The sequence below is a fragment of the Macrobrachium nipponense genome, chromosome 48, assembly GCF_015104395.2.
Source record: "Macrobrachium nipponense isolate FS-2020 chromosome 48, ASM1510439v2, whole genome shotgun sequence".
Lineage (NCBI taxonomy): Eukaryota > Metazoa > Arthropoda > Malacostraca > Decapoda > Palaemonidae > Macrobrachium > Macrobrachium nipponense.
Window position 1 is genome coordinate 6,167,950 of NC_087223.1, and position 26,129 is coordinate 6,194,078.

At 37.2% G+C, this 26,129-nt stretch overlaps 1 protein-coding gene across 1 annotated transcript; it reads left to right on the forward strand.

Moving 5' to 3' along the window:
* Nucleotides 1-26,129, forward strand: LOC135204990 (uncharacterized). The gene is made up of 26 exons (XM_064235218.1): nucleotides 1-228; nucleotides 2,003-2,147; nucleotides 2,519-2,624; nucleotides 2,845-2,965; nucleotides 3,833-3,936; nucleotides 4,677-4,822; nucleotides 5,262-5,430; nucleotides 5,668-5,815; nucleotides 6,018-6,091; nucleotides 7,665-7,924; nucleotides 8,208-8,392; nucleotides 8,880-9,049; nucleotides 9,610-9,646; nucleotides 12,108-12,141; nucleotides 14,425-14,523; nucleotides 15,037-15,136; nucleotides 16,300-16,420; nucleotides 17,206-17,309; nucleotides 18,468-18,613; nucleotides 19,354-19,522; nucleotides 22,939-23,086; nucleotides 23,242-23,312; nucleotides 23,709-23,968; nucleotides 24,545-24,729; nucleotides 25,463-25,608; nucleotides 26,033-26,129. The coding sequence occupies exons 2-26, from the start codon at nucleotides 2,063-2,065 to the stop codon at nucleotides 26,127-26,129; spliced, it is 3,285 nt and encodes a 1,094-aa protein (XP_064091288.1). The 5' UTR covers nucleotides 1-228; nucleotides 2,003-2,062.

Below are 26,129 nucleotides of genomic sequence, written 5' to 3' on the forward strand. Positions count from 1 at the left end.
CTCTACCAGCAATCCTCAGAGACATACACAACAATACAATAACAGAGACGCCAGCAGACGCTCGCCAATGCTAAGACACGTCTTAGGGCGAGCAATTATATAACCGTATGACGTCTCTCTATCGTACAATGACAGTTAAGAACTCCTAAGTCATCATAGTTTGACAGTACTTACGAAGAAGGCATCTCTGTTACTGGCGTTGACTTCTGGGGGTGAAATTACAGTAAGGTAATCCTTTTTTGTTATCATTCTGTTATTCTTATCTTATTCTCCCGTTACTCTGAAGTGCGCTGTTAAATTTTGGAAAGAGAAGGAGACAGAGTAACTAAAGATGATTTGACACAGTGTTTTTTGTGGTATACCGAGGAAACAAAAATATATCAATACAAAAATAGTGTGTATTTATTTATATAATATGTATATTTATATAGTATGTGTATATATATATATATGCACACTATTTCTATTTTGCTATATTTTTGTATTTCCTCAGTATACAACAAAAACACAGTGTGTCAAATATTATTGTGGAAAATATAGAAAATATTGTTGTGGAAGTGTATGTATATATACATAGACACACACACACATATATATACCGTATAAATATATATAATATTATATATATATATATATATATATTATATATAAATATAGTATGTATGTATGTATGTATGTATGTATACATACACTTTCACAATAATATTTTCTATACAAAACTAAAAAAGCACGCATACGTGTTCTAATACACATGCACAACACATGTATACACAATTGCATGTGTCGATATTAATCTATAATAAAATCAAGCCAAAGTATTATCAGAATTGACATGACGGCGCTTTTAATTACTAGTTCGTTTTGTGACGTCATTCGACCGAATTTTATAAATATTGTACTTATATATATAAAAATATATAACACAAATGATATACTTATGATATTTGTACTCTATGTATAAAAATATATAACAACAAATGGATACATCTTATATATTTATACTCATATTAGAATCAGCTGTAATGCAGTACTATTGTTACTGAGCCAATATTTACCAATTGTGTCTATGGAAACACGAGATGAGTTTCAGGTAATCCAGACACACGACGCATGCGTGGATGGACATACCTGAAGCTATTGATGAATGCACTCAAATTCTCTCTCTCTCTCTCTCTCTCTCTCTCTCTCTCTCTCTCTCTCTCCCCACAATAACCAAGATAACTATATTTAAATATGAATAATTTTTCTTTTAACAATTATTAAGTTCGAATAAATTCTCTCTCTCTCTCCCTCGCCTCGTCCTCTCTCTCTCTCTCTCTCTCTCTCTCTCTCGTCTCTCTCTCTCTCCTCTTCATCTCTCACTCTGCTCTCTCTCTCAATATAATTTATTTCTCTCTTAACCATTGTTATTTCTAAAATAATTATATCTTACATTAGCTTTAAGCCTGAATAAGTCTACCAACTGCAGAGTCTGACATCACTAGATTCTTAACGATCAGAATTTTCTTCTGTGCTTCCAGAAGTGGAAGAGTAAGACGAAGGTGTGTGGGAGAAGGCCTTATGCCTTGAAGAATTCTATATCAGGGTGAAATTGACCGTCTGATTGGATAATTATTGAAGCATTTTCAGTTTTTTTTATTTCATTATTCATTTTTGACTCAAAATTTTAATTTATTTTTAGTTTATGATACTTTGATAACAATTATGTATTTTTCCACTACAATTTATATCTATTTTAACTAAAAAATAGAAATGCTGTTTGTCATAATATTACAAATGTCATTATTACTCTCCTTTATAACCAAAATGTTCATTAACTATTAATGACATAAAAATATGATAATGATTATATTAATAATAACATGACAAAACTCATGACAATTCTCTTCTATACCCAAAATGTTTATGAACTAATAACATAAAAAGATATGATTATGAGTATATCTATAACAACAAATACCATAACATTTCTCTCCGGTAACCAAACCACCACAATTTCCAGAGAGAAACTGGAAACCTTTGCCTGGAACAACTCAGGTGGAACTTTGAAACTGAGGATAAAATGACTAGCAATAAATTCGACGATATCCTCACCACCCTGGGGACTGGAAGATGGAACATTCTCTTCTTTATTTGCGATGCTTTCTGTAAGTGGATTGTTTTCAACTTTGGTTTATCTTGGGTTCAACGGCGGATGGTTTGGGTTAGGTAATGCTCTGATGTGGATGGTAACTACCCTCTTTCCTGTAGATTTAAGTTTGAACTCTGGGATGTGGATGGTAATTATCCTTTTTCCTGGATATTTGAGTTTAGGTAATGCTCAGATGTGGATGGTAATTGCCATCTTTCCTACATGTTTCAAATAGAAGCTATTTTTAGGAACAGTGATATTTTCAAGCCTAGTTAGGATATTGGTCATATTATATATATATATATATATATATATATATATATATATATATATATATATATATATCATATATATATATATATATACATTTTATTATTTGTATATTAGGTGAGCTCATATACCCACCCCACTACCTGAGTGGCGTCTACCTGGCACCGGAAGTTGGTTACACCTGCATACCCCCAGATTATCCCAACGTGACGGGTGTTTCTGAGTAAGTAATAACTCAAATGGTACTTCCTCTCTTCTTCTTTGTCCCCATAAGGCTGTGAGCCAATTCCTTTTACCCTTCTACGTTTGCTGATTCCCGAAACGTTGTTCAGTACTGAATACTTTCCTTGACGTTCCCTGTAGATATTGTAAATTATCTTCATCATTATCTCCCCTCTAATTCCTTCTTTTGATTTATTTTTCATATTTATTCATCATTTCAGAAATTCATGCAGCTATTATATGAATACAACAACAGCTGAAGGAGATGCAGTGAGAGAAGAACACCCTTGCACTGACTGGGTCTTCGACAACTCGACGTACAAATCCACTCTTACTTCTGAGGTAAGTTTTCTGTTTTCTGTCTTTCTCTTATTTTCTGTTCACTATACTCGGTTTTTTCCATCTGTCCATCCGCCTGTGGTGTTTTCGCATGGTAATACTGCATCCCGGGCTTTAAATAGTTACTCTATGTGTAAGTTTTAGGTAAATAAAAGGATATCTGGGTGTACATTTGCAACTGAATAGTGTTTTAATAATTTACTGTATGCAAATTACACCGTTAATACTGTTAATATTCGAAATAAGATATTATCTAAAGCCCGGGATGCAGTGTTACCGTGCGCAAACACCACAGCCGGATGGACAGATGGAAGAAAACAGAGTATAGGTAGCGGGGCACGGTACCTTGGTGCCCCGGTCCCAGACGATGTGACTGTACTATAAAGTAACAGTTATCTAACACCGGTGTTTATTTGTTGAGCTAACGCTTGAACTTTTTATTTCCTTCTCTTGTTATTTTTGTATGTTGTTGTACCTGTTGTTGTACCTGCCCCACTTATCAGGACGCAAGAATTCACAGTTCAATGTTTACCGTAAACTACCAACCGAGCGGTAGTTTTCCCAGATGTAATTTTCACCCTTATCTTACCATATTCAGCAACGATTTGAAAATGGCTTGGTCTTGTTAGTTAGGTAGTCACTGAGTAGGGAAAGACCCTCTCTCTTTCACCCCTCTTTAACCCCCAATGCTAATAGATTGGTCCATCAGCTGCTAAGCACTTGCATGGAATTCTGCACCGTTGAAAATTGCTTACAGACAACAGACAGACAGACCAAACTACTTAGCTTTTTGTAGTGAGATTCTGTGTCATAAGTTTTCTTTTATCTATCCTGCTATAATCACCATTCTTCTTTGTTTCTTTCCAACAGTTCAAGCTGGTCTGCGGGCAGGCCTACCTGAAAGCCACCTACCAGGGTATACCAATGATGGCCACCATATTCACCTGTACATTAACTGGATACCTCTCGGATCGGTGAGTACACGTTGATTGTGTTCAGATAGCTAGACAAGGATGCTGACAGTCCTTTCAATTAATATCTATATGAGAGTAGTAGCTCTCAAACTGACTTCTCAGATCTGAAACAGGTACAGAATGTACAATGAAAAGTATATTTCAGATGGTGACATACATGCTGATTAAGTTCAGATAGTAGTTACGTCTGTTAGTTTGTCTCTCTAGTTAACCACTATATAAAAATTGTAGCTTTCAGAATGAATCTCACTTCTGAAAATGGTATGGAAGGTACGTTGATACTGTACATTCTAAATAGGCATGTACCTGTTCGTAAGTTCAGTTTGTGGTACTGGATGAGTAAGTTCAGATAGCTAGACAAAGTTGTTGGTTTGTCCTTCTGATTAACCTCCACATAAAAATAGTAGTTTACAAAGTGACTCTCAGCTCTCAAACAGGTACAGAAGGTACATTGACAGGGTACATTCCAGATAGGCACGTACCTGTTGGTTAAGTTCAGTCTGTGGTACTGGATGAGTAAGTTCAGATAGCTAGACAAAGCTATTGGTTTGTCCTTCCAATTAACCTCCACATAAAAATAGTGACTCTCAGCTCTCAAACAGGTACAGAAGGAACGTTGACAGGGTACATTCCAGATAAGTGGTGCGTACCTTGGTGTATACCTGCTTGTTAAGTTCAGATAGTTAACAACTTCTTCATAAGAATTGTAGCTTACAAACTAACTCTCAGTTCTGGAACAGGTACGGAAGGAAAACAGTCATGGTGGTGACGCAGATCATCCACTCCATTCTCACGCTCTCCATCGTCTTCGCAAACGACATGACTGTGATTCTCGTCCTGCGTTTTCTTCAGGGGATCTTCGCCACTAATTCTACTTATGCCCTGGGTCAGTAATTTTAAAGAAATGTTTGAGATGTTGCATATAGGGATGTCTGAAATTACTTTCAGTAAGGATGTTTGAGGATGTCCTGCATAGGGATGGTGAGAGATAATTTTCTGCATGGATGTTGCAGAAGTTGCTGTGTTTTGATGTTCAGGTAGATTTTGTGTCGTAATGTTTGAGAGTTTCTCTAAGGAGGTTTGAAAAAATGCACTTTAGAGATGCAAGAGATGTTTTGTATGAGGATGATAGAGATGGTTTTATCTAGGGATGTTTGAAACAATTCTGCATGGGGATTTGAGAAGACTTTGATATTGTCCACATTATTTCCCCCTGAAACAAATCACCCAGTCCACTTTAAGCGCCTTGACCTATAACCTGAGTTATCAATTCATTCACTTTTCCAATCCTTTAACAATTATGCTAACCACTTAACTGCCCACAGCTCTGGAGGCATGCGAGGTCAAATGGAGATCAATCGTTGGCATCCTCATTGCCCTGCCCTGGGCACTGGGCATGATGGCGTGGGGGGGCATAGCCTACCTGATAAGAGACTGGCGCATTTTGCAGTTGTCCGTGTCTCTGCCGCTGTTCCTGAGACTCGGTTTCCATTTGTGAGTAGATTGAGTCAAGTAGCTTGTGTACGTGTGCGTATAGGTCTATGTACGCGTATCATTTGTGTATTTTACTGAAATTTCAGTCCTCAGTTTGAGCTATTTAGAATGTTATTCTCGAGACATTGAAACCTTTCAGCTTACCTTTCGTTCAAAAGCCAATGCTTCTTGGAAGACCATTACTCCAGAAAATCTCAGCCATTATGCATAATTCATACATATTCTTGTATTTCGCAGCTTCATAGACGAATCTCCCAGATGGCTCATCCTCAAAGGTCAAGAGCAAAGGGCCCTCAAGATCCTACACAAAGCTGCCCGCTTGAACGGTTCCCAGCTGCCCAGTGATGAGCGGCTGAACGAGATCTTCAAGGAGATGCAGCTGGAGGTAACGATATATATATATATATATATATATATATATATATATATATATATTGTTACCTCCAGCTGCACAGGGGTAAAATACATAAAATACAATGAAGTCCATTAAAAAGATTTAGTTTAATGTTATGTAGTCTATTATTTGGAAAAAAAATTGTAAACTTGTATGCAACTGAATTCTAATATATTCTTTTTTGTTTTTCCAGCAAAATGGTGAGACAGATAAGAAAAAGACTGGAGCTAAGAAACAGTTTTCATCGTATGTCCCAACATTATTCAGGTAAGAGATGAAATAAGTATTATTCCTTTTTAACTTCTAAGATATGAAAGCAGTTAGGACTTCAGTCATATTCATTTAAAGCAACTGATGTTTACAAATGGCCCCTCTTCAGAACTCTATAAGTGTATCCTATTACTGTTATACTTTCTTCCATATTTAAATGGTTACCCTTCAGAACTCTATAAGTGTATCCTATTACTGTTATACTTTCTTCCATGTCTACCAGACCAAAAACGACATTCCAGAACTGGAGCTTAACATTCCAGAATTCTCATCATTCCCATGTTCTATTCTTCAAACTAAATCTCAAGCCTCTATAAACTCCTGAATTAATTTTCTCCACAAACGCCACTCTTGGCAATCATCTCTTCTTTAGCTTTCCAGAACTCGAAAAAATGAGTTCCAGGCTCATTACAGGCTCCTTTTCTTGACCTCATGGGTCATTCCAGTCTATCTGGTTACAGGTAATGGCTGATGGCTCCTACATAGACCATATCTCACTTTCCAGAGCCCAGAGATGTGTTTCAGGGCTATCCAGTTTTTATCAACCACTTTTATCTCCCTTTCCAGAACTCCAGAATTCTATTCCAGGGCCATCCAGTTTTTATCAACCATCTTTATCTCCCTTTCCAAAACTCCAAAAACCCATTCCAGAGCCATCCAGTTTACCCTTTATAGAACTCCAAAAATCTTTTCTAGGACTATCCTGTTGTTCTTCCAGGGCTCCAGGATTATCCTTTTCTATCACCCTTATGTTTCTCCCTTTCCAGAATTCCAAAAATCCTTTCCAGGGATATCCAATTTTCATCAATCATCTCCCTTTCTCTCTCTCCAGAACCTCAAATGTGGCTTCCAGGGCCATCCAGTTTTCAACAATCATCTCCCTTTCTCTCTCTCCAGAACCTCAAATATGGCTTCCAGGGCCATCCAGTTTCACAATTCATCGTCCTTTTCTCTCTCTCCAAGGAACCTCAAATATGGCGTCCAGGGCCATCCAGTTTTCATCATCCATCTCCCTCTCTCTCTCTCTCCAGAACTCAAACATGGCTTCCAGGTGCCACCGGTTTTTCAACAATTCATTCCCTCTCTCTCTCTCCAGAACCTCAAATATGGCTTCCAGGGCCATCCAGTTTTCAACAATCATCTCCCTTTCTCTCTCTCCAGAACCTCAAATATGGCTTCCAGGGCCATCCAGTTTTCAACAATCATCTCCCTTTCTCTCTTTCCAGAACCTCAAATAATGGCCTTCCAGGGCCCATCCAGTTTTCAACAATCATTTCTCCTTTCTCCTCCTTTCCAGGAACCGCAAATATGGCCTTCCTCGCCAGGGCCCATTCCGGGAGTTTTTCAACAATCATCTCCCTTTCTCTCTCTCCAGAACCTCAAATATGGCTTCCAGGGCCATCCAGTTTTCAACAATCATCTCCCTCTCTCTCTCTCCAGAACCTCAAATATGGCTTCCAGGGCCACCCAGTTTTCAACAATCATCTCCCTTTCTCTCTTTCCAGAACCTCAAATATGGCTTCCAGGTCCATCCAGTTTTCAACAATCATCTCCTTTTCTCTCTTTCCAGAACCCCAAAAATCCGTTTCAGGACCATCCTGCTTTCCATCATCATGTTCACCTCGGCCCTCGTCTACACAGGTCTCACTCTGAGTGGGGATAGTTACAGTACCGACCCTTTCTTGTATATAGTTTTGGCAGGTCTTATGGAGACCCCAGCTTACACTGTAGCTGCTCCCCTTATCAACTGGTTGGGGAGGAAGAAACCTGCAATGTTCTTCTTCACTTTCTGCGGCGTAGTGGTTCTGGCCCTGGCCTTCATCCCTGATGGTGAGTTCTAGTCCCATGCTGACATTTGCCTTTGTGTATTCGTATAAGCTTAAAAATGTAGCTTACATGCCAGATGGTGAGTTCTTGTCTCATGCTGAAATTTGCCCTCTGTGTTCGTATACGATTTTACCAATAAAAGTACCCTGATAAACTTAAAAACACAGCTTTCATCCCAGATGCAGAGCTGTAGTCTCATGTTTACTTCTGCCTGTCAGTGTTCGTATACGATTTTACCTTCACGAAGGCTGTCAAATTAAAAAATTAACATCTTCCTCCACTTCAGACGTGTCTTGGCTCATCATGACGCTCGCAATGTTGGGCAAGCTGTGCAACAGCATGGCTTTCATGGTCCTGTTCGTGTACATGAACGAACTATTCCCGACCGAAGTCAGAATGCAAGGATGCGGATTCGCCATCACCATGGTGTGCGTAGGGACAGCCATAACTTCTTACGTCACGGATTACCTGGTGGGTAATCTGTGTTTACCTTGGGACGAAGTATTGCTTCTTAGCTAATGTTTTTTAAACGTTTTAAGTTTCTAAGAAACATTTGGCCAGGTATGTTTTCCCTGACTTCAGCACCACAATATCAACATTTCCGAAGCATTTATAAACCTTTTCTCAACCCACCAGAAAAAACATTTGCCCACAATTCGACAAATATTTCCCCAAGTTCAAAAAAAAACCTAACCTAACCTAACCTAATCTTGTGGGCAAACATTTATAATTCATAATACTGCACAAACATTTTCCAAGACTTTAACGGAAAAACATACCCATTTCAAAGAAATTTAAAATGATTTACATACCCAACCACCAAAAACATTTACCCTCAACTCGACAAAACATCAACCTAAGCTCAAAGAACCCGACCTAACCTAAACCTAAGCATAACCTAACCTTTGGAAGATAACCTCAAATAACCTAAACTGAAACGCTCTCTCTTTGCCCCCAGGGCCCAGTTATACCCTGGGCACCTTCAGTGATCTTTGGGCTCTCGTCTTTAGTGGCTACTCTCCTCCTGATACCCCTGCCCGAGACTAGAGGGATGCCCATGATAGAGACTGTGGAAGCCTTGGAGGGGAGTGGTGGAAGGTATGATCATGCCCAGGAGAAATTGATGCCGTAAGTCTCTCTCTCTCTCTCTCTCTCTCTCTCTCTCTCTCTCTCTCTCTTGAAAGTGTCAACATACAGAAAACATAAATATTTCACCTCACTTTCTTTTATACTTTATTTAGATTCAAAGATTGATTAGAGCATCTCTCTCTCTCTCTCTCTCTCTCTCTCTCTCTCTCTCTCTCTCTCTCTCTCTCTCTCTCTCTCTCTCTCTCTCTCTCTGAAGAGATAGATGAAGAGATAGTCTCTACCTTTCATCTACTTCAAGGGAAAAGACAAGCTTTAGTTCCCAGTTCATAAAATTTAACAAAATTGTTTTTTAGGAATATTCAAATTCCTGTTAACATTACCTCTGAGATGAATAAGACCATGTTTCTTAAATAAAAAAAAGGGATTAAGGAAACGCAGAAGAAGGACAAGAAATACTAGTAAAGCTTTCGAATTGTTTGACTCTCTTGATCCAAATTCCCACAACAGAGACTGAAAATGTATGGAAATAAAGTCTACTGAAAGCCTGTGATTTTAGACATTGAAAAATAGTGATCTATCTATATTTTCTATCTCCTCAGGAACACAGAAGCATCAAGAGAAGAACGGAAGAAATTCGTGGAGGAATAAAATAAAATTGATGACATTGAGATGTGTAAGATATAAGATGCTACTGACAAAGTCAAGATGGTCACTTGTTCCAAGTCCAGATGGTGACAGGGAAGACAGGTGCTTCCCAGTGGATAATGTTTTAACTTACTCGATAGTTAATGTAATTTATGTACAAATATCTTAGCTATTTAACTAAGCTGTGTAATTTAATAATAATGTTATTAGAAATAAGGTCATTTGCAATGAATGATGGTATATTGAATTAAAAAGGACAGAGTTATTCATAAGACAACTTTTACTTATTGAGTCTAAAATCACATATGATAATATATCTCTGGTTGGATTCAAATTTGCCAAAATTTGAAAGGTGTTTGAAATTCATTTATTATAGGGCATAAATTCAAGAAAGTTTGACTGTGGTTCCAAAATAAAATATTATTATTATCATCCAGAAGATAAACCCCTATTCGAATTTGGTGTTCATTTGAATGAAGTTACAGAAGACACTGTGAAATACAGAAAGATAAATTGATAAGATAATGGATGAAGGAATAAATAAATTACAGAACAAATTAATAGATAAATAGATGAGAATGTAAATGAATTATAGAAATGCAAGGTTCAATTGTTTTAGGATAATAATAATAATAATAATAATAATAATAATAATAATAATAATAATAATAATAATAATAATAATAATAATAATAAGCAATAAAAAATCAAATGATTCAACCGAATTTTACCATGCCCTTTGGTGCGTTGCTCGCCAGTCTAAGCAACAACGAGAAAGCCGTCATCAGAAAGACTCTTTACAAGATTAATAGTTCTGAAGCAGCAGTCATGTTTAACAAAACATGTCTACGAGAAGGTCTCCTTCCGAAATATATAAACATCAGGCTGCACGACCCCACAGCAAGAAATGAAGAAAGGACCAGGGACTTCAGAACGTCCCTCCTACAGCGGCAACTACGGGAGAAGACTGCCGATATGAAGGGACCCCTTGAAGGAGGAACATCACCGCCCGCGAGAAGAATGGGCGGAAATACGTGCTGAAGCTGTCCGCCCTGATCCTGATGACAATAATAGGCACGACACGCCTGCAAAAGACCACCACCAACCAACCAGACGACCGAGCGAAGGACCAGCGCGAGCCTCCCACCTACGAAGATATTAACGCGCGCCTTGCCTAAATAATAATAATAATAATAATAATATAATAATATTATTATTAGTTATTATTATTATTATTATTATTATTATTATTATTATTATTATTATTATTATTATTATTATTAGGGAAAACTCTCTATCACGAGAGTATATATAATGTTCTAAAGGGTCCACAATAATACAAAGTGTAAAAAGTCCGTGTATAATTTTGAAGACTTTACAGAAAGCTTTCGAACCCTTCCTTGGGTTCATCTTCATTTTTGGACTGAAGATGAACCCAGGGAAGGGTTCGAAAGCTTTCTGTAAAGTCTTCAAAATTATACACGGACTTTTTACATTTTGTATTATTGTGGACCCTTTAGAACAAAATCAATAATAATGATAATAATAACAATAAGGAAGGAGGCCTTTTCTGAGGGCAGTAGCATTGAATACAATAGCTGTTTTCAACGCAGCATAATAATAATAAGGAAGGAGGCCTTTTCAGAGGGCAGTAGCATTGAATACAATTAGCTGTTTCAACGCATTTAATTTATATAGAATCTTCTCAATTCTTCTTCTTATCATTTTTTTATCAGCATGTGTCTTGTATATCAGGTTTCCTAAGGACATAGATTTCAGTTGTCTAAGCAAACCTGATACGCCAACTACATGCTGATAAGAAAAAGATAAGAAGAATTGAGAAGATTCTATATAAATTTAATGCCGTTGAAACAGCTATAATAATAATAATAATAATAATAATAATAATAATAATAATAATAATAATAATAATAATAATAATATATCAGCTCCATAATTCAATATCCTTGTTCTTACTACTTACACCTGTGGGCAGTTTTAGCATAAACTGGCTTATGCCAGCATAAGTCATTATCCTAGGTAGCCCACAAGAGCGATATGATTCGAAATGGAGTTTGGGGGAGCTTATGTCATTAAACGTGCTACTCATGAGCCATCTGTGACGATAAACATGTAAATATCAATGCGTCAGTACACGTATACAATTGCATGCCTCTTCTTCCTCAGAGTATACGTGGCCCAAACGTGACCTAATTTAGGTAAGGATTGTTAGTTGTAAATAAAGATTCACTCGAGGATTCCGTTCACTCACTGGTGTTGACTGTTGTCGTACGTTTGGCAACCGCGCCATACTCTCACCCCATTCTCACAAAATTGACGCTCATTCATGCAATAATGTGGACCCATGTGCAGCCGTTTGGAACCGTACCAAGTCGCCCAGTGTAGCTTCAGTTCCGTTTTAGCCACAGACACGGCCGTTACGGTTATCTAGAGAGGAGTTTCAAGGACTAGACTGAACTGCGCAGGTGAAAAAAAAAAAAAAACTTACAGGTAAATATGCTAATTAGAATCAGTTCGTAACGTGAAATTCGAGCCACGGAAACTGTGCTTTTGCTTGAATTGAAATTCTGAGAAAAGATTATTTAGAATAACTTAACCGTATTATTAAGTGTATACATTAAGTGTACTTAGAGCCTTAAAGAGCTTCTTTGAATGCTCCAAATGAGTGTATAGTTGTCTCAAAGAAATTAAATGAATCTTTAAAATCTGTTATTATTTTCATGGGAGATTTTTTAGAGGTTATGTTCTCCGAGTCTAATGGGTGTTTGATAATTAATGAGTAAATAAGGATTTAAAAATGGCTAAGACTTCAGGGAACTTCTGCAAGGATGAAAGCAGAAACTTCAGAGAACTTCTGCAAGCATAAAAGCAGAAACTTCATGGAAGTTTTGCAAACATAAATGTAGGAATTTCACCCAAACTGCAGCAAGGAACAATGCCAGGATAGAACAATGACCACAGACAGAAAAACACGGAGTCATTAATGGCAGCTCACATAGAAATAGACCTTGAACTTGTTGTTTCAGCCACTACCAGTTCGGAAGTTCATGACGGTGCGTAATTTCACAAAGGGAGGGTGTCACCTTACTAATGCGTGTATTTCACAGTGTTGTGCAATTTCGCAAAAGTGTGATTTACACGGAAGTGTGTGATTTCACTAAAGTGTGTAATTTTCACAAAAGTGTTTGATTTCACAAAAGTGTTTGATTTCACTACAGTGTGTAATTTTCACAAAAGTGTTTGATTTCACAAAAGTGTTTGATTTCACAAAAGTGTGTAATTTCACAAAAGTGTGCAATTTCACAAAAGTGTGATTTACGCGAAAGTGTGTGATTTCACTACAGTGTGTAATTTTCACAAAAGTGTTTGATTTCACAAAAGTGTGCAATTTCACAAAAGTGTGATTTACGCGAAAGTGTGTGATTTCACTACAGTGTGTAATTTTCACAAAAGTGTTGATTTCACTAAAGTGTTTTGATTTCACAAAGTGTTGTAATTTCACAAAAGTGTGCAATTTCACAAAAGTGTGATTTACGCGAAAGTGTGTGATTTCACTACAGTGTGTAATTTTCACAAAAAGTGTTTAATTCACAAAAGTGTGTAATTTTCACAAAAAGTGTTTAATTCACAAAAGTGTGTAATTTTCACAAAAAGTGTTTAATTCACAAAAGTGTGTAATTTCACAAAAGTGTGCAATTTCACAAAAATGGGATTTACACGAAAGTGTGTAATTTTCACAAAAAGTGTTTGATTCACAAAAGTGTCATTTCAAAAAAGTGTGCAATTTCACAAATGTGTGTAATTTCCGAAAAAAAAATGTGTACATTCACAAACAGCATTTGATTTCACAAAACTGTGTCATTTCAAGAAAGTGTACAATTTCACAAATTGCAAAATTTCAGAAAATGTGAACTATTCACAGAAATGTTTGATTTCACAAAAGTAATTTCTCAAAGGCACGCAATTTCACAAAAGCGCCTAATTAAGCTTGATTGCAAGAAAAGTGTGTAATTTCAAAAAAGTTCCATTTCGCAAAGTTACATAATTATTGTGTGACCACAAATATATATATTATATATATATATATATATATATATATATATATATATATATATTATATATATATATTTGTGAAGTCACACATAATTATATAATTATATATATATATATATATATCTATATATATATATATATATATTATATTTAATATATATATTATATATCTATATATATATATATATATATATACATATATATATATATATATATATATATATATATATATATATAATATATATATATTATATATTTGTGAAGTCAACACCAATATATATATATATATATATATATATATATATATATATATATATATATATATATATATATATATACACACAGGCGGTCCCCGGGTTACGACGGGGGTTCCGGTCTTGAGACGCGTCGTAAGCCGGAAACACGTCCAAAAATCCTAAGAAAACTTTACTTTTAATGCTTTGGGTGCATTGAAAACTATGTAAACTGCATTCTTATGGCATTTTTCATCAAAAAAACCTTCAAATATTGATTATTTTGCATTTTTGGTGTCATATTTCATCTCCCTGATGAGCGTTGTAGGCGTCGTAACCCTGGAACATGCGTCGTAATCCTGGAAATAACGTCTATTGACAAGTGTCGTAACCTCGGAACGTCGTAAGCCGACACGGTCATAACCCGGGGACTGCCTGTAATCTAAGGTCCTTTCTTGGCAGATATTTTCAAAAAGATGGTGACCAACAAACTTGAGGACCTCCTGACTTCCTTGGGAACAGGACCGTGGAACCTGCTTTATTTTCTGTGTGACATGTATGGTCAGTAAAAAAAAACTCATTTAAAATAAAAGCTTTAACTATCATCTTTCATCAAATTAACTTTTTAATTATAATGGCCCTTTTTTATGGAGGAAGAGCCCGTGCAAAGTAAATAGAATAACGATTCATTTCCATCAAATTAATTTCATTTAATTTAATTTTTCAAAATTGAAATTTTTTTTTCGAGCAAGAGGCTGTGCAAGGTAAATAGGCCTACTAGATTATATCTGAGAGAGTTTCATCAATATCTTTATTTTTTCATTATTCTTAAGTACAGTTTTATTATTTGTTAATCTACTGTATTCATTACATTTCTATTTTTCTCATTTTTCTTATTGCTATTCTTAAGTTTTTTTACGGTTCTCTTTATACCTCTCTTGCATCCAATGATAATAATAAAAATTATCATAATTAATAATAATAATAATAATAATAATAATAATAGGTCACCCATCCACTTAAACACCAAACCCAACTTCTACAAGACTCATGTTTTTCTTCTCCTTTTTTCAGCCGAGTTAGTTCTCCCAGCTCAATACCTGAACGGGGTATTTTTGGCACCGGAAGTAGGGTACACCTGTGTACCCCCAGAGAATCACACAGGTGTTTCTGAGTAAGTAATAGCTAATACTTAATGTTCATTATCCATAAGGTTCCAGACTGTTGCCTCTGCCGTCGGCCTCTGTTTGGAAAACATATGGGTTTTAATGAAAGTACCACTTTTGCACGAGAAAATAAATATTACTAATTATCAAAATTCATGGTTTGATAGAAACCGAGTTTCAAAAATTAAAATATTTTAGATAAAAATCAAATCCCAAGCCATAAAAATCTAAATTATTAAAAATAAATTCTCTTACAAGAATTAAATTTTTGAAAAATTAGATTCCAGAAAGAAGTGAATTAATTTTAGTTAAACTTGATAAAACTTCATAAATTTGTTGAAATCCAAAACCTTAGAAATCTAAATCTATAATGAGAAACTTAAAATTTGACAGGAATTAAATTCTTGAAAATTTCAGTTTGACAAGAATTAAGTTCTTAAAAATTCTAGTTTGACATGAATTAAATTCTTAAAAATTCCAATGTAACAAGAATTAAATTCTTGAAAATTCCAGTTTGACAAGAATTAAATTCTCGAAAATTCCAGTTTGACAAGAATTAAATTCTCGATTATTCCAGTTTGACAAGAATTAAATTCTTGAAAATTCCAGTTTGTCAAGAATTAAATTCCTGAAAATTCCATTTTGACAAGAATTAAATTCTTGAAAATTCCATTTTGACAATAAATAAACTCTTGATATTTTAAATAGACAAAAAATAAATTCTTGAAAATTCCAGTTTAACCAGAATTAAAGTCTTGAAAATTCTAGTTTCACAAGAATTAAATTCTTGAAAATTCCAATTTGACAAGAACTGAATTATCGAAAATTCCAGTTTGACAAGAATTATGTTCCTGAAAATTCCAGTTTGACAAGAATTAAGTCCCTGAAAATTCCAGTTTGATCAGAATTAAATTCCTGAAAATTCCATTTTGACAAGAACTGAATTCTTGAAAATTCCAATTTGACAAATAAGGAATTCTTGAAATTTCTAATTTGACAAGAACTGAATTCTGAAAAAATTCTTGTTTGACAAGAATTAAATTCCTGAAAATTCAAAAATTTTTTTTAAATAGTAGTCTGAAGAAAAAACCTAAATACTTTCAAATTTTCTTAATAAAATATATAACGTTTCAGACGCAATAAATTCCTGTAACCAATCTCATCATTTCAGAGATTCCTGTAGCTATTACGTGAATGCAACTACAGCTGAAGGAAATACAGTAAGGGAAGTTTATCCATGTACAGATTGGGTCTTTGACAATACAACTCACGAGTGGACTCTGACCTCTGAAGTAAAGATGAGTTTTTATTTTGATGTGCTTTTCAGTGCTCAAACATTCATTCATTTTCTTTCATTCACTGTCTATTTCTTCATCATTCATTTCATTCATTCACTGGAGTATTTCATTTCTTTTATTTAGTCGTTGCTCAGTGTTTATGAATTTATTCTTTGGTTTTATTTCATTATTTATTTTTGTATTAATTTATTTTCATCCATTCAATAAGTATTCCATTAATTTTTAAAATGTTTCTGTTCCTTTATTTATTCCACATTCATCTTATTCATTTCTCGAAATGAAGCTTAAGAATGTCCGTTTTGTCTGTCCGTCCGCACTTTTTATGTCCGGCCTCAGATCTTGAAAATTACTAAAAAATAGAGGGATGCAAATTGGTATGTTGATCATCCACCCTCCAATTAACAAACATACCAAATTGCAGCTCTCTAGTCTCGGTAGATTTTATTTTATTTAATCTTTAAAAACTAATGAAAATAGAGGGCTGCAAATTGGTATGTTGATCATCCACCCTCCATTTAACAAACATACCAAATTGCAGCTCTCTAGTCTCGGTAGGTTTTATTTTATTTAAGGTTAAAGTTATCCGTAATCTATACAAACTGCTGAGGCTAGAGGGCTGCAAGTTGGTATGTTGATCATTCATCCTCCAGTCATCAAACATACTAAATTGCAGCTCTCTAGCCTCGGTAGATTCTATTTTATCTAAGATTAAAGTTAGCCTTGATCATGTGTCTAGTAATGCTATCGGCGCACTTTTTACTTGTTTTATTTCGTTCCAGTTCCAGCTGGTCTGTGGAAAGGCTTACCTGAAAGCTACATATCAGGGGATGCAAATGATTGCCACCATTTTTACCTGTAGCTTCACTGGATACCTTTCAGACAGGTTTGTATCCACTCGATAGTTCTGGAAGTTCCACATTGGCCGAGTGCATTTCGCGCTCGGCAACCAATCTGGTGGTCCGAAGTTCGATTCTCGGCTCGGCCAACGCGGAACCAGAGGAATTTATTTCAAGTGATAGAAATTCATTTCTCGATACAGTGTGGTTCGGATCCCACAATAAGCTGTAGGTCCCGTTGCTAGGTAACCAATTGGTTCCTAGTCACGTAAAAATAGCTAATCCTTCGGGCCAGCCCTAGGAGAGCTGTTAAGCAGCTCAGTGGTCTGGTAAAACTAAGATATACTTAATTAGTTCTGGAAAACTTGGAAGTAGTCAGTGATCATGTTTACTTGAAGAAAAAGAGCCAAGAACAAGAGTTAGGATGACCAATAGCAGTCACTAAGACTTAGCTTCCTGTTGTCAGTTTGGGAAGAGGTGGCTTGATGGGTTTTACAAAAAAATAACAGTAATAAACTTCAATGTGCCATATGTTTTAGCATTGATATATTTTAGGTTCAGTCATTTCCAAACTGAAAATGAATATTTAGTATTTTTGTAGGTAAAACTCACTTCCCCCCACACGAAGCAAAGTGACCTGACCTCTAGCTAGGGGTCACCAAAGATGTAAAAAAACTAGATGGACGACATCTAAGGAACTTGGAAAATGAAGATGGCTTCTACAACATTCTGAAACATCTCAAGGGTATAAACTGAAGATGGATTTAGCAACGTCTTGAAACATCTGTAAGACTATAGCCCCTGAAGATGGATCTAGAAACAGACACAAACATCCTTAGGGTAAAAACCTGAAGATGGATTAAGAAACATCTAGAAACATCTCAAGGGCATAAACTGAAGATGGATTTTGCAACGACTTGAAACATCTGTAAGACTGTAACCCCTGAAGATGGATCTAGAAACAACCAGAAACATCTTCAACACAAAGAACTTTAGTATAAAGACCTGAAGATTGATTAAGAAACATCTAGAAACATCTCAAGGGCATAACCTGAAGACTGATTCAGGAAGTAATGAAACATCTCCACAAACGAAAAATCTGAAGATGAAGGTCAGAACATCCTGAAACGTCTCCGCGGCAAAGCATCTCACCTTTCCTCACCTGTCCTGGCTAACTAATTAACATCACCTTCTCTCCATCACAGGTTTGGCAGGAAGACAGTCCTGGTGGTGACACAGAACATCCACTCCATCCTCTGCCTCAGCATCGTGTTCTCCCGAGACTTCACTTTGATTCTCGCCCTCCGGTTTCTGCAGGGATGCGTTTCAGCGAATGGCGCCCACCCGTTGGGTTAGTTCCTTTGTTTACGTCCATTTCTATCATTTGTTTGTTAGTCTGGTAATCCACTGAATCTACAAAATGTCCACAATAAAAACATTTCGACAATGTGGCTTGACAAACTATAAAACAATTTGACATTCAGATTGAAATCCTGGAATCAACAATAGGCAAAATGTACATGACATTGATTTGTACTACAAGAGGTACTCTACAAAAGTGAAGGTGAATCGATGAATGAATGAATTAATTAACTTATTGACATAATCATTTGTTCAATTATTTATTAAAATATTACATCATTCATCAACCGATATACTTCCATTTAATGCATCAAATCTGCAAGCTCCATCGATTTGTACTAGATAAGATACTCATCAGAATTGAAGATGAAACGGTGAATAAATGAATGAACTAACTTACTGATATCTATTCTCATTTTTCCATCTTACTTTCCACCCTCTCCTTACAATTGGTTCATATTGCAACTCTGAGGTTTTACCCCTGTTAAACCTTTCAAACCTCTTACTATCAACTTCCGTTTCAGCGCTGAATGACATATAGGCCCCAGTGCTTGGCCTTTGGCCTAAATTCTATGTTCAGTTTAATTCATTCAACTTACTGATAATGGGGATCAATCCGTCCACCACCCCAAATTTGTTATTACTACTCCCGAGGAGCAATCCGTCCATTAAGGGTTACTATATCTAAACATCCATTTCAATCCTCTATCATCTCGTGCATCTCTTCAGCTCTGGAGGTGGCGGAGCTGAGATGGCGATCCGTTGTGGGTATCATCATTGCCCTGCCCTGGTCATTTGGCATGATGGCATGGGGGGGAATGGCATCCGTCATCGGGGACTGGAGGATCCTTCAGGTGGCTGTGACGTTACCTCTGCTCTTGAGAGTGGTCTTTCATTTGTAAGTACGCGAAGTGTAAGTTTGGTTAGCTATCTCTGGGAAGGAGAAAATATTCTTTGCTCTTAGGAGAAGGTTAGGACATCAAGATTTATATTCATATAGATTGATATGCATATAACTATGAAATATTATCTGTTAACAGAATTCCACCTAATAGAGGTGGCCCATAAAAATGCCAAAAAGGGTAGATTTTACAGCGTTATACGGGGATTAAAAAAGAATGACCCTATTTCATGATTAAATATTTTATGAAGGAAAAATAGCAAAAAATAAAACTTATAATACATGTATTCTACTAACAGTCAAGTTTTATTTCACATGTTCCAAGTGCTCAATATGGCCACCCCTTGCAGCACAAACAACATCAATACGATATGAGAATTCTTCCCAAACACGTTGAAGCACATCAGGATCAATTGAATTGATCGCTGTTGTTATTCGATGTTTTAAGTTTTCCAGGTCAGTTGGCAATGGCGGAACAAAGACTTTATCTTTTACAAACCTCCAGAGAAAAAAATCACAAACTGTGAGGTCAGGAGATCTAGGAGGCCGAGCACAAAGAGCACTGTCTTGGGCCCCTATCCGACCAATCCATCGCTGAGGCAGTTTTTCATTTAAAAATGCTCTAACTGATAAGCTCCAGTGGGGAGGCGCCCCATCTTGTTGAAAAATGAATCCATTTGAATCAGCTTCCATTAATGGGAAGAGTCAGTGTCGTAACATATCCTTATAGCCTTGCCCTGTAACAGAGTTCCCCAAATTCGGTTCCCCAAATTCGCACATTGTGTCGGTTGACTTTGCCATTCAGATGAAATGTGGCGTAGTCGCTGAAAATTAACAGTGAACTGAAGTTTTCGTCACCCTCCATCATTTGCAGCATCTGGTTGCAAAATTCCATTCGTCGTAGGTAGCCATTGTTTTTAAGCGCCTGAACGAGCTACAGTCTGTACGGTTTCAATTGCAACCATTTTTTAAGCACACGCCATACCGTGGGTTGAGGAATGCACAGCTCACGACTTGCATGGCGTGTGGATTTCCTTGGGCTCCAGGTAAACACAGCACAGATTCTCTCCACATCTTCCTCTGAAGTGCGCCGTCACCCGGGACTTTAACTTTACACAGACACCTGCTCTCTTCAAACTGCTTAAACCACCTTCGGATGTTCTTGGAAGAAGGAGCATCGCAACTGAATTTCACTCTGAATGCACGCTGCACTGTAATCACTGATTTAGTTTAGGCAAACTCAAGAATGCAAAAAGTCTTCTGTTGACGGGTCGCCATTTTTTCGCTGTCGCTGCCAGACGCATGAGTCATGGGTCGGGCAGCGTCACATGACAATTATAGAAAACTGGGAAATCTGATCTTTCAAACACCTACTCCCTCATTCTGAATCATACATTTACTTACGAAATATTTGATCGTGAAATAGGGTCATTCGTTTTTAATCACCCTATTTTGGAGACAATTGTCTTCCTCAACGAACAGGTAATGGATCCATTACCTGTCCTTTGAGGAAGACAGTTGTCTTTGAAATATAATACTATAAACTCTACCCTTTTGGTGTTTTTATGGGGTGCCTTTATTATATATACATATCTATCTTACGAGAGTAGAGTCTCGTTTCACATTTGGTAAGCGTTAAGCCATAGCGGAAGGCGAACTGGTAACGCCTTGTCCCTCCCCTCTCTCTCTCTCTCTCCCCCCTGATACCCAACAGCTCCTTTCCCCCTCTCTCTCTCTCTCTCTCTCTCGTACCCACGCGCTTTCCCCTCTCTCTCTCTCTCTCTCTCTCTCAGACCCTGAAAATAGCCTTCCCCTCTCTCTCTCATTAGGTCATCAAATCAGAGTCAGAACTACAAAAGTTATGTTTATTCAAAGTAAAGTTGTGGCGGGATCACAAGCTAGAAAAAAAACTGCAGAATCCCCCCCCACATATACCTAATCAGTCCAGCTGCCCAACTCACCCCAGTCACACTTTCTACTTTACACTTCAGAATACAGCAGGACAGTTGACCTAACAGCTACACAAAAACAAAACAAAAAACAAAACACAAAACACAACACAAAACACACGTACTTACCAACATTCCAGTTACTCCGGGGCTATCCTGTGCTGTCCGCTGGTCGAGGACACAACAACAACACCAACAACAACAACCAAGAACAACCACCAAGGACCACAACTACACAACAACAACCAAGGAACACAACCACAAAACAACTCAAAAACACAACAACCACCAAACAACACAACCACCAAACAACACAGCAACCAACCAAGAAACACAACCTCACATATCACAACAAAACACAACAAAAGACCACTGCACAAACACAAAAATCACAACAGCACAGGCACAACAACTCTAATCAAACAACACTAACCTAACAATCACAATAACAAACAAAAACACACAAAACTCAACGAACTCCCAATGCCTTCAAAGACCGCTGCCGTCACTAATAAACCTCACCAGTTCTTACTAAAGACTGACTGAAAACCTCACTCAAAAACAGAACTCAGATCTCTACCAGCACCAGCAGACAACCCAGAACTCCCCAACAGCCAATACAGTCGTTAACCATCCAACTACCAATTACTCTCTCTCTCTCTCTCTCTCTCTCTCTCTCTCTCTCTCTCTCTCACACACACACACAGACGTTGTCAAATGAAACTTCATAACTCCTCCATAAAGTACTAATTGAATAACTCAGATTCTTACAGGATAATTAATGGAATGATAACCCAAAGTTCAAGTAACTTAGATAACCCCCGGTAAATAATAGTCTTAATCAGTAATAGTCAAACACCGATTATCTCCTCTCCAAAATATTGTTTCCTCCACACAGGACACAGCCAACATCAATAGATCCGCCTGTTTAAAAGACAGGAGGGACACACTAATGAGCATACACAATTGTAAAGACAAAGTCAAAAGATTAAATGAAATAGAACATCTTTACAAAATATCAAAAAAAAACAGTAAGCCACATCTTTGGCTAAAGCACAGTAACTCTTACCCATTGCAGCCTGGAATATCACGCACAGAAATAAAAACACATTATAGAGCCATCCAGGCTCTTTCTCTCCAAGGCAACCGTCTCCATCCTTCTGGCTAATACCTGCCATTAAGAATGGACATAGCTCGTACACGTACACATGAATTCACACTCTTCGTCCACGCCTCAGGTAACTGGTTGCAGCTAGTTTTCAAAGGCGCCTTGGACAAGCTCTCATGGCACTGCTATGCTTAGGTAAGGAACTTTAACATCACACCACCCCAAAAAAGAGTCATCAGCATTCTCTGGGTCGTCGCTCGGACCACTCTGTCTCCAAGGAAGTTAAAAATGATGAGTCTGTAAAAGGGGGAATGTACATATATATACATACAGTATTCCCCCCTCTACTTCAACAGCTTGATAGATGAATCGCCCCGCTGGCTGATCCTGAAAGGGAAAGAAGATGAGGCGATTAGAGTCCTACGCAAAGCTGCCCGGTGGAACAAGGTCGAGTTGCCCTCTGATGAGAGACTGAAGGAGATTTTCAAGGAGATCCAAGATGAGGTGATTCTCTAAGACAGGCTCTAGACTTTGGCACTGTTTAACTATGGTGGAATACATAGATTGACAAGCCCATTGCTATGGTGCAACTATTTTGGGATGTTGATATAATCGCAGACGTTGTTCTACCAGCTTCATTTTCCATATCTCCTTTTCAGCAAAATGTTACTGCAGTAAAGGAGAAGAGAGAAGAGAAGCAATTGATAAATTACATTCCAACATTGCTTAGGTAAGGTCAAAAGCAACTCGATCTATTTTATTTCAATTACATCAATGAAATATGTTTATCATGCAAGCATTTATTGTAAGATTATACTTTTTTCCCTTTCCAGAACCTCGTAAGTGATTCTCAAAACATTCCTGAATCCTATCTTCTTTTTAGTTTCTTTTTCTTTGTTATTTGTTTGCTTTTTGCATCAACTTCACTCGCCCATTTCATTGCAATCATACTTTTCCAAAAAAAACCTGTCATGACATCTCTTTCCGTCTTCCTTTCCAGGATTCTGGAGGATGCACCTTATAACAATTCCACTTTAATTTTTTTATCTTTTACCAAATAAACTTTATTTTATCATCCACTCATAACTGTACTTCTCTACATCACCTTCCATCTCTCACCTTCCAGAACTCCAAAGGTTCGTTCCATGACCATCCTACTCTCCTCTGTGCTGTTCAGCTCGTCCGTCGTCTACGCTGGCCTCACCCTAAGCGGAGACATCTACAGCACAGACCCTTTCCTCTACATTGTTCTCGGAGGGGTCATGGAGATTCCAGCTTACACTGTGGCTGCCCCTCTCATCAACTGGCTGGGGAAGAAGAAGCCCATTATCTTCTTCCTCATTTTCTGCGGAGTGGCTGTGCTGGCCCTGGCCTTCATACCAGAGGGTGAGTCTACAGTCCTCTCTCAGTGCAGAGAGAACGTTGAGAGTTTCAGGATAAATTGTCTGAAAGCTAGAGCACATTCTGGATATTCTTCCTGTATATCCTCCTTTCCTGTATATCCTACATTTCTAATGAACACCATATTCTTTGGGAGCTTGAATTTCAAGACATTAGCCCCTGTGGTGTAATAATATATTGGTCTATTTAACAGATGGTGGGTACGTTGTAGTCTTCATTTCTCTCTCAGTGAAGAAATTAAGAGTTTCAGGGTAAGCTGTCTGAAGACTGGCCTTAATTCAAGACATATTGGTCTGTTTAACAGATGGTGAACAGTTATAGTCTTCAGTTTTCTGTCAATGAAGAAAATAAGGATTTCTGGATAAAATGTCCAAAGAATAGGCTCCATTTTTATCTCACTTTCAAAATAAGTCCAAGAGTGTCAAGATAAATTGTCTGAAGGCTAGCCCCAATTCAAGACATATTGGTCTCTTTTCTTCAAGGCGAGACTGATTTGGAAGCTATATTTTAAAAGACGGCAGCGAACAGGCCAATAGTGGTAAAGGAAAGTCTGTCTTTCAGATCTGTCTTGGCTCGTCACCACGCTGGCAATGCTGGGGAAACTGTGCAACTGTATGGCATTCATGTCTCTCTTTGTGTACTTGAACGAACTCTTCCCAACGGAGGTCAGGATGCAAGGACTAGGCGTAGGTGTGACCCTGTCTTGCGTCGGAAGCGCCATCGCTCCTTACGTCACAGATTATCTGGTGTGTTTTGGTGTTGTTTCTCGAAACTGCTCAGTAGGTTCGACATTCTGTGTCTTTGTGAGTTAAGTAATGTTTCTCATCAAACTTCTTATGTGTAATGTATTCTACAAAACTTTTGTAACAGATAATTTGCCAAAGTTTTGCCAGATATATGATCTAGATATTTTTTCAAATGTTTTCACTGATGAATGTAAACATTTTTCACTCACTTCATCAAGCAATCGTCAGCTAAACTTGATCTCAACAAGCTTTAACAACCATTTAATTGAAATCCAGTAAAACCTTTTTCAACTTGTTAACCCTCAAGAAATCATTTTCTAAAACATTTCGAGACATCATTCAAAAATATTTTTTTCCAAACATTTCGAGACATCATCCCAAAAGAATTGTTTTATGAAAGCATTTAGAGACTTATCACCCCCAAAATGTTTTTCATCAAACCATTTTGAGACTTATCACTCCAAAAAAATTGTTTGATCAAACCATTTTAAGACTTACACTCCAAAAATATTGTTTGATCAAACCATTTTGAGATTTATCACTCCAAAAAAATTGTTTGATCAAACCATTTTGAGACTTATCACTCAAAGAATTGTTTCACCAAACCATTTCAAGACATATTACTCCAAAAACCGTTTGCCAAAACATTTTACGTTTCCCCAAATCTCACTAAACCCTCCCACTACAATTGTAGAAACATTTCCACAAAGTTTCATAAGTACATCCGTCTCAGGGCCCCATCACACCCTGGGCACCCTCCGTGATCTTTGGACTCTCGTCCATAGTGGGCAGCTTCCTCTTGCTGCCCTTGCCAGAAACCAAAGGACGCCCCATGATCGAGACCGTCGAAGCCCTGGAGAGGCGTAGCTCTTCGAAGACGTGAGTATATACATTCTCAGATTGCAACCTTTAATAGAATCACTTTGCCCTGAATGTTTTGGACGGAACGTGACGTCCTCATTTCTGGAATTGGAATGGAGGCTTCAGAGAACCTGTCATATTGACTACAGTTTGCCCTGCAAGGGAGGGGGGCCTAATGATCGGAACTCCCTCTAACAAGGCTTACAGTGTAATAAGGTTGATCAAGGAATGTTGCTTTGAACAAAAATATGAATTCGTTCAAAAGAAGAACTAGAAATAACCAAGAATGGCTAAATCCTCCCAGGTCAAATACAAATTCAGAATAAGATACAAAACTTAAGCTTCATTGACTCTCGGGATCACAGCCTTCACCTTAGATCATAGACCCAAACATTTTAACATTTTTGGTTAGCATTTCATTTAATTTATTATTATCTTTCAGGCACCGAGCGTCAGGTACTGAAGAAAAGGACACCTTCATCGGGGCAAAGAGTCCAAATGGTGTCGAGCTCAAAAACCTCAAGGTGACATGTGGCTAA

Coding starts and splice junctions, on each gene's coding strand:
- LOC135204990 (XM_064235218.1), top strand. CDS start 2,063: ATGACTAGCAATAAATTCGACGATATCCTCACCACCCTGGGGACTGGA. Junction 5,816..6,017: donor TCAAGGAGATGCAGCTGGAG/GTAACGATATAT, acceptor TTGTTTTTCCAG/CAAAATGGTGAGACAGATAA. Junction 18,614..19,353: donor GAATGGCGCCCACCCGTTGG/GTTAGTTCCTTT, acceptor GCATCTCTTCAG/CTCTGGAGGTGGCGGAGCTG.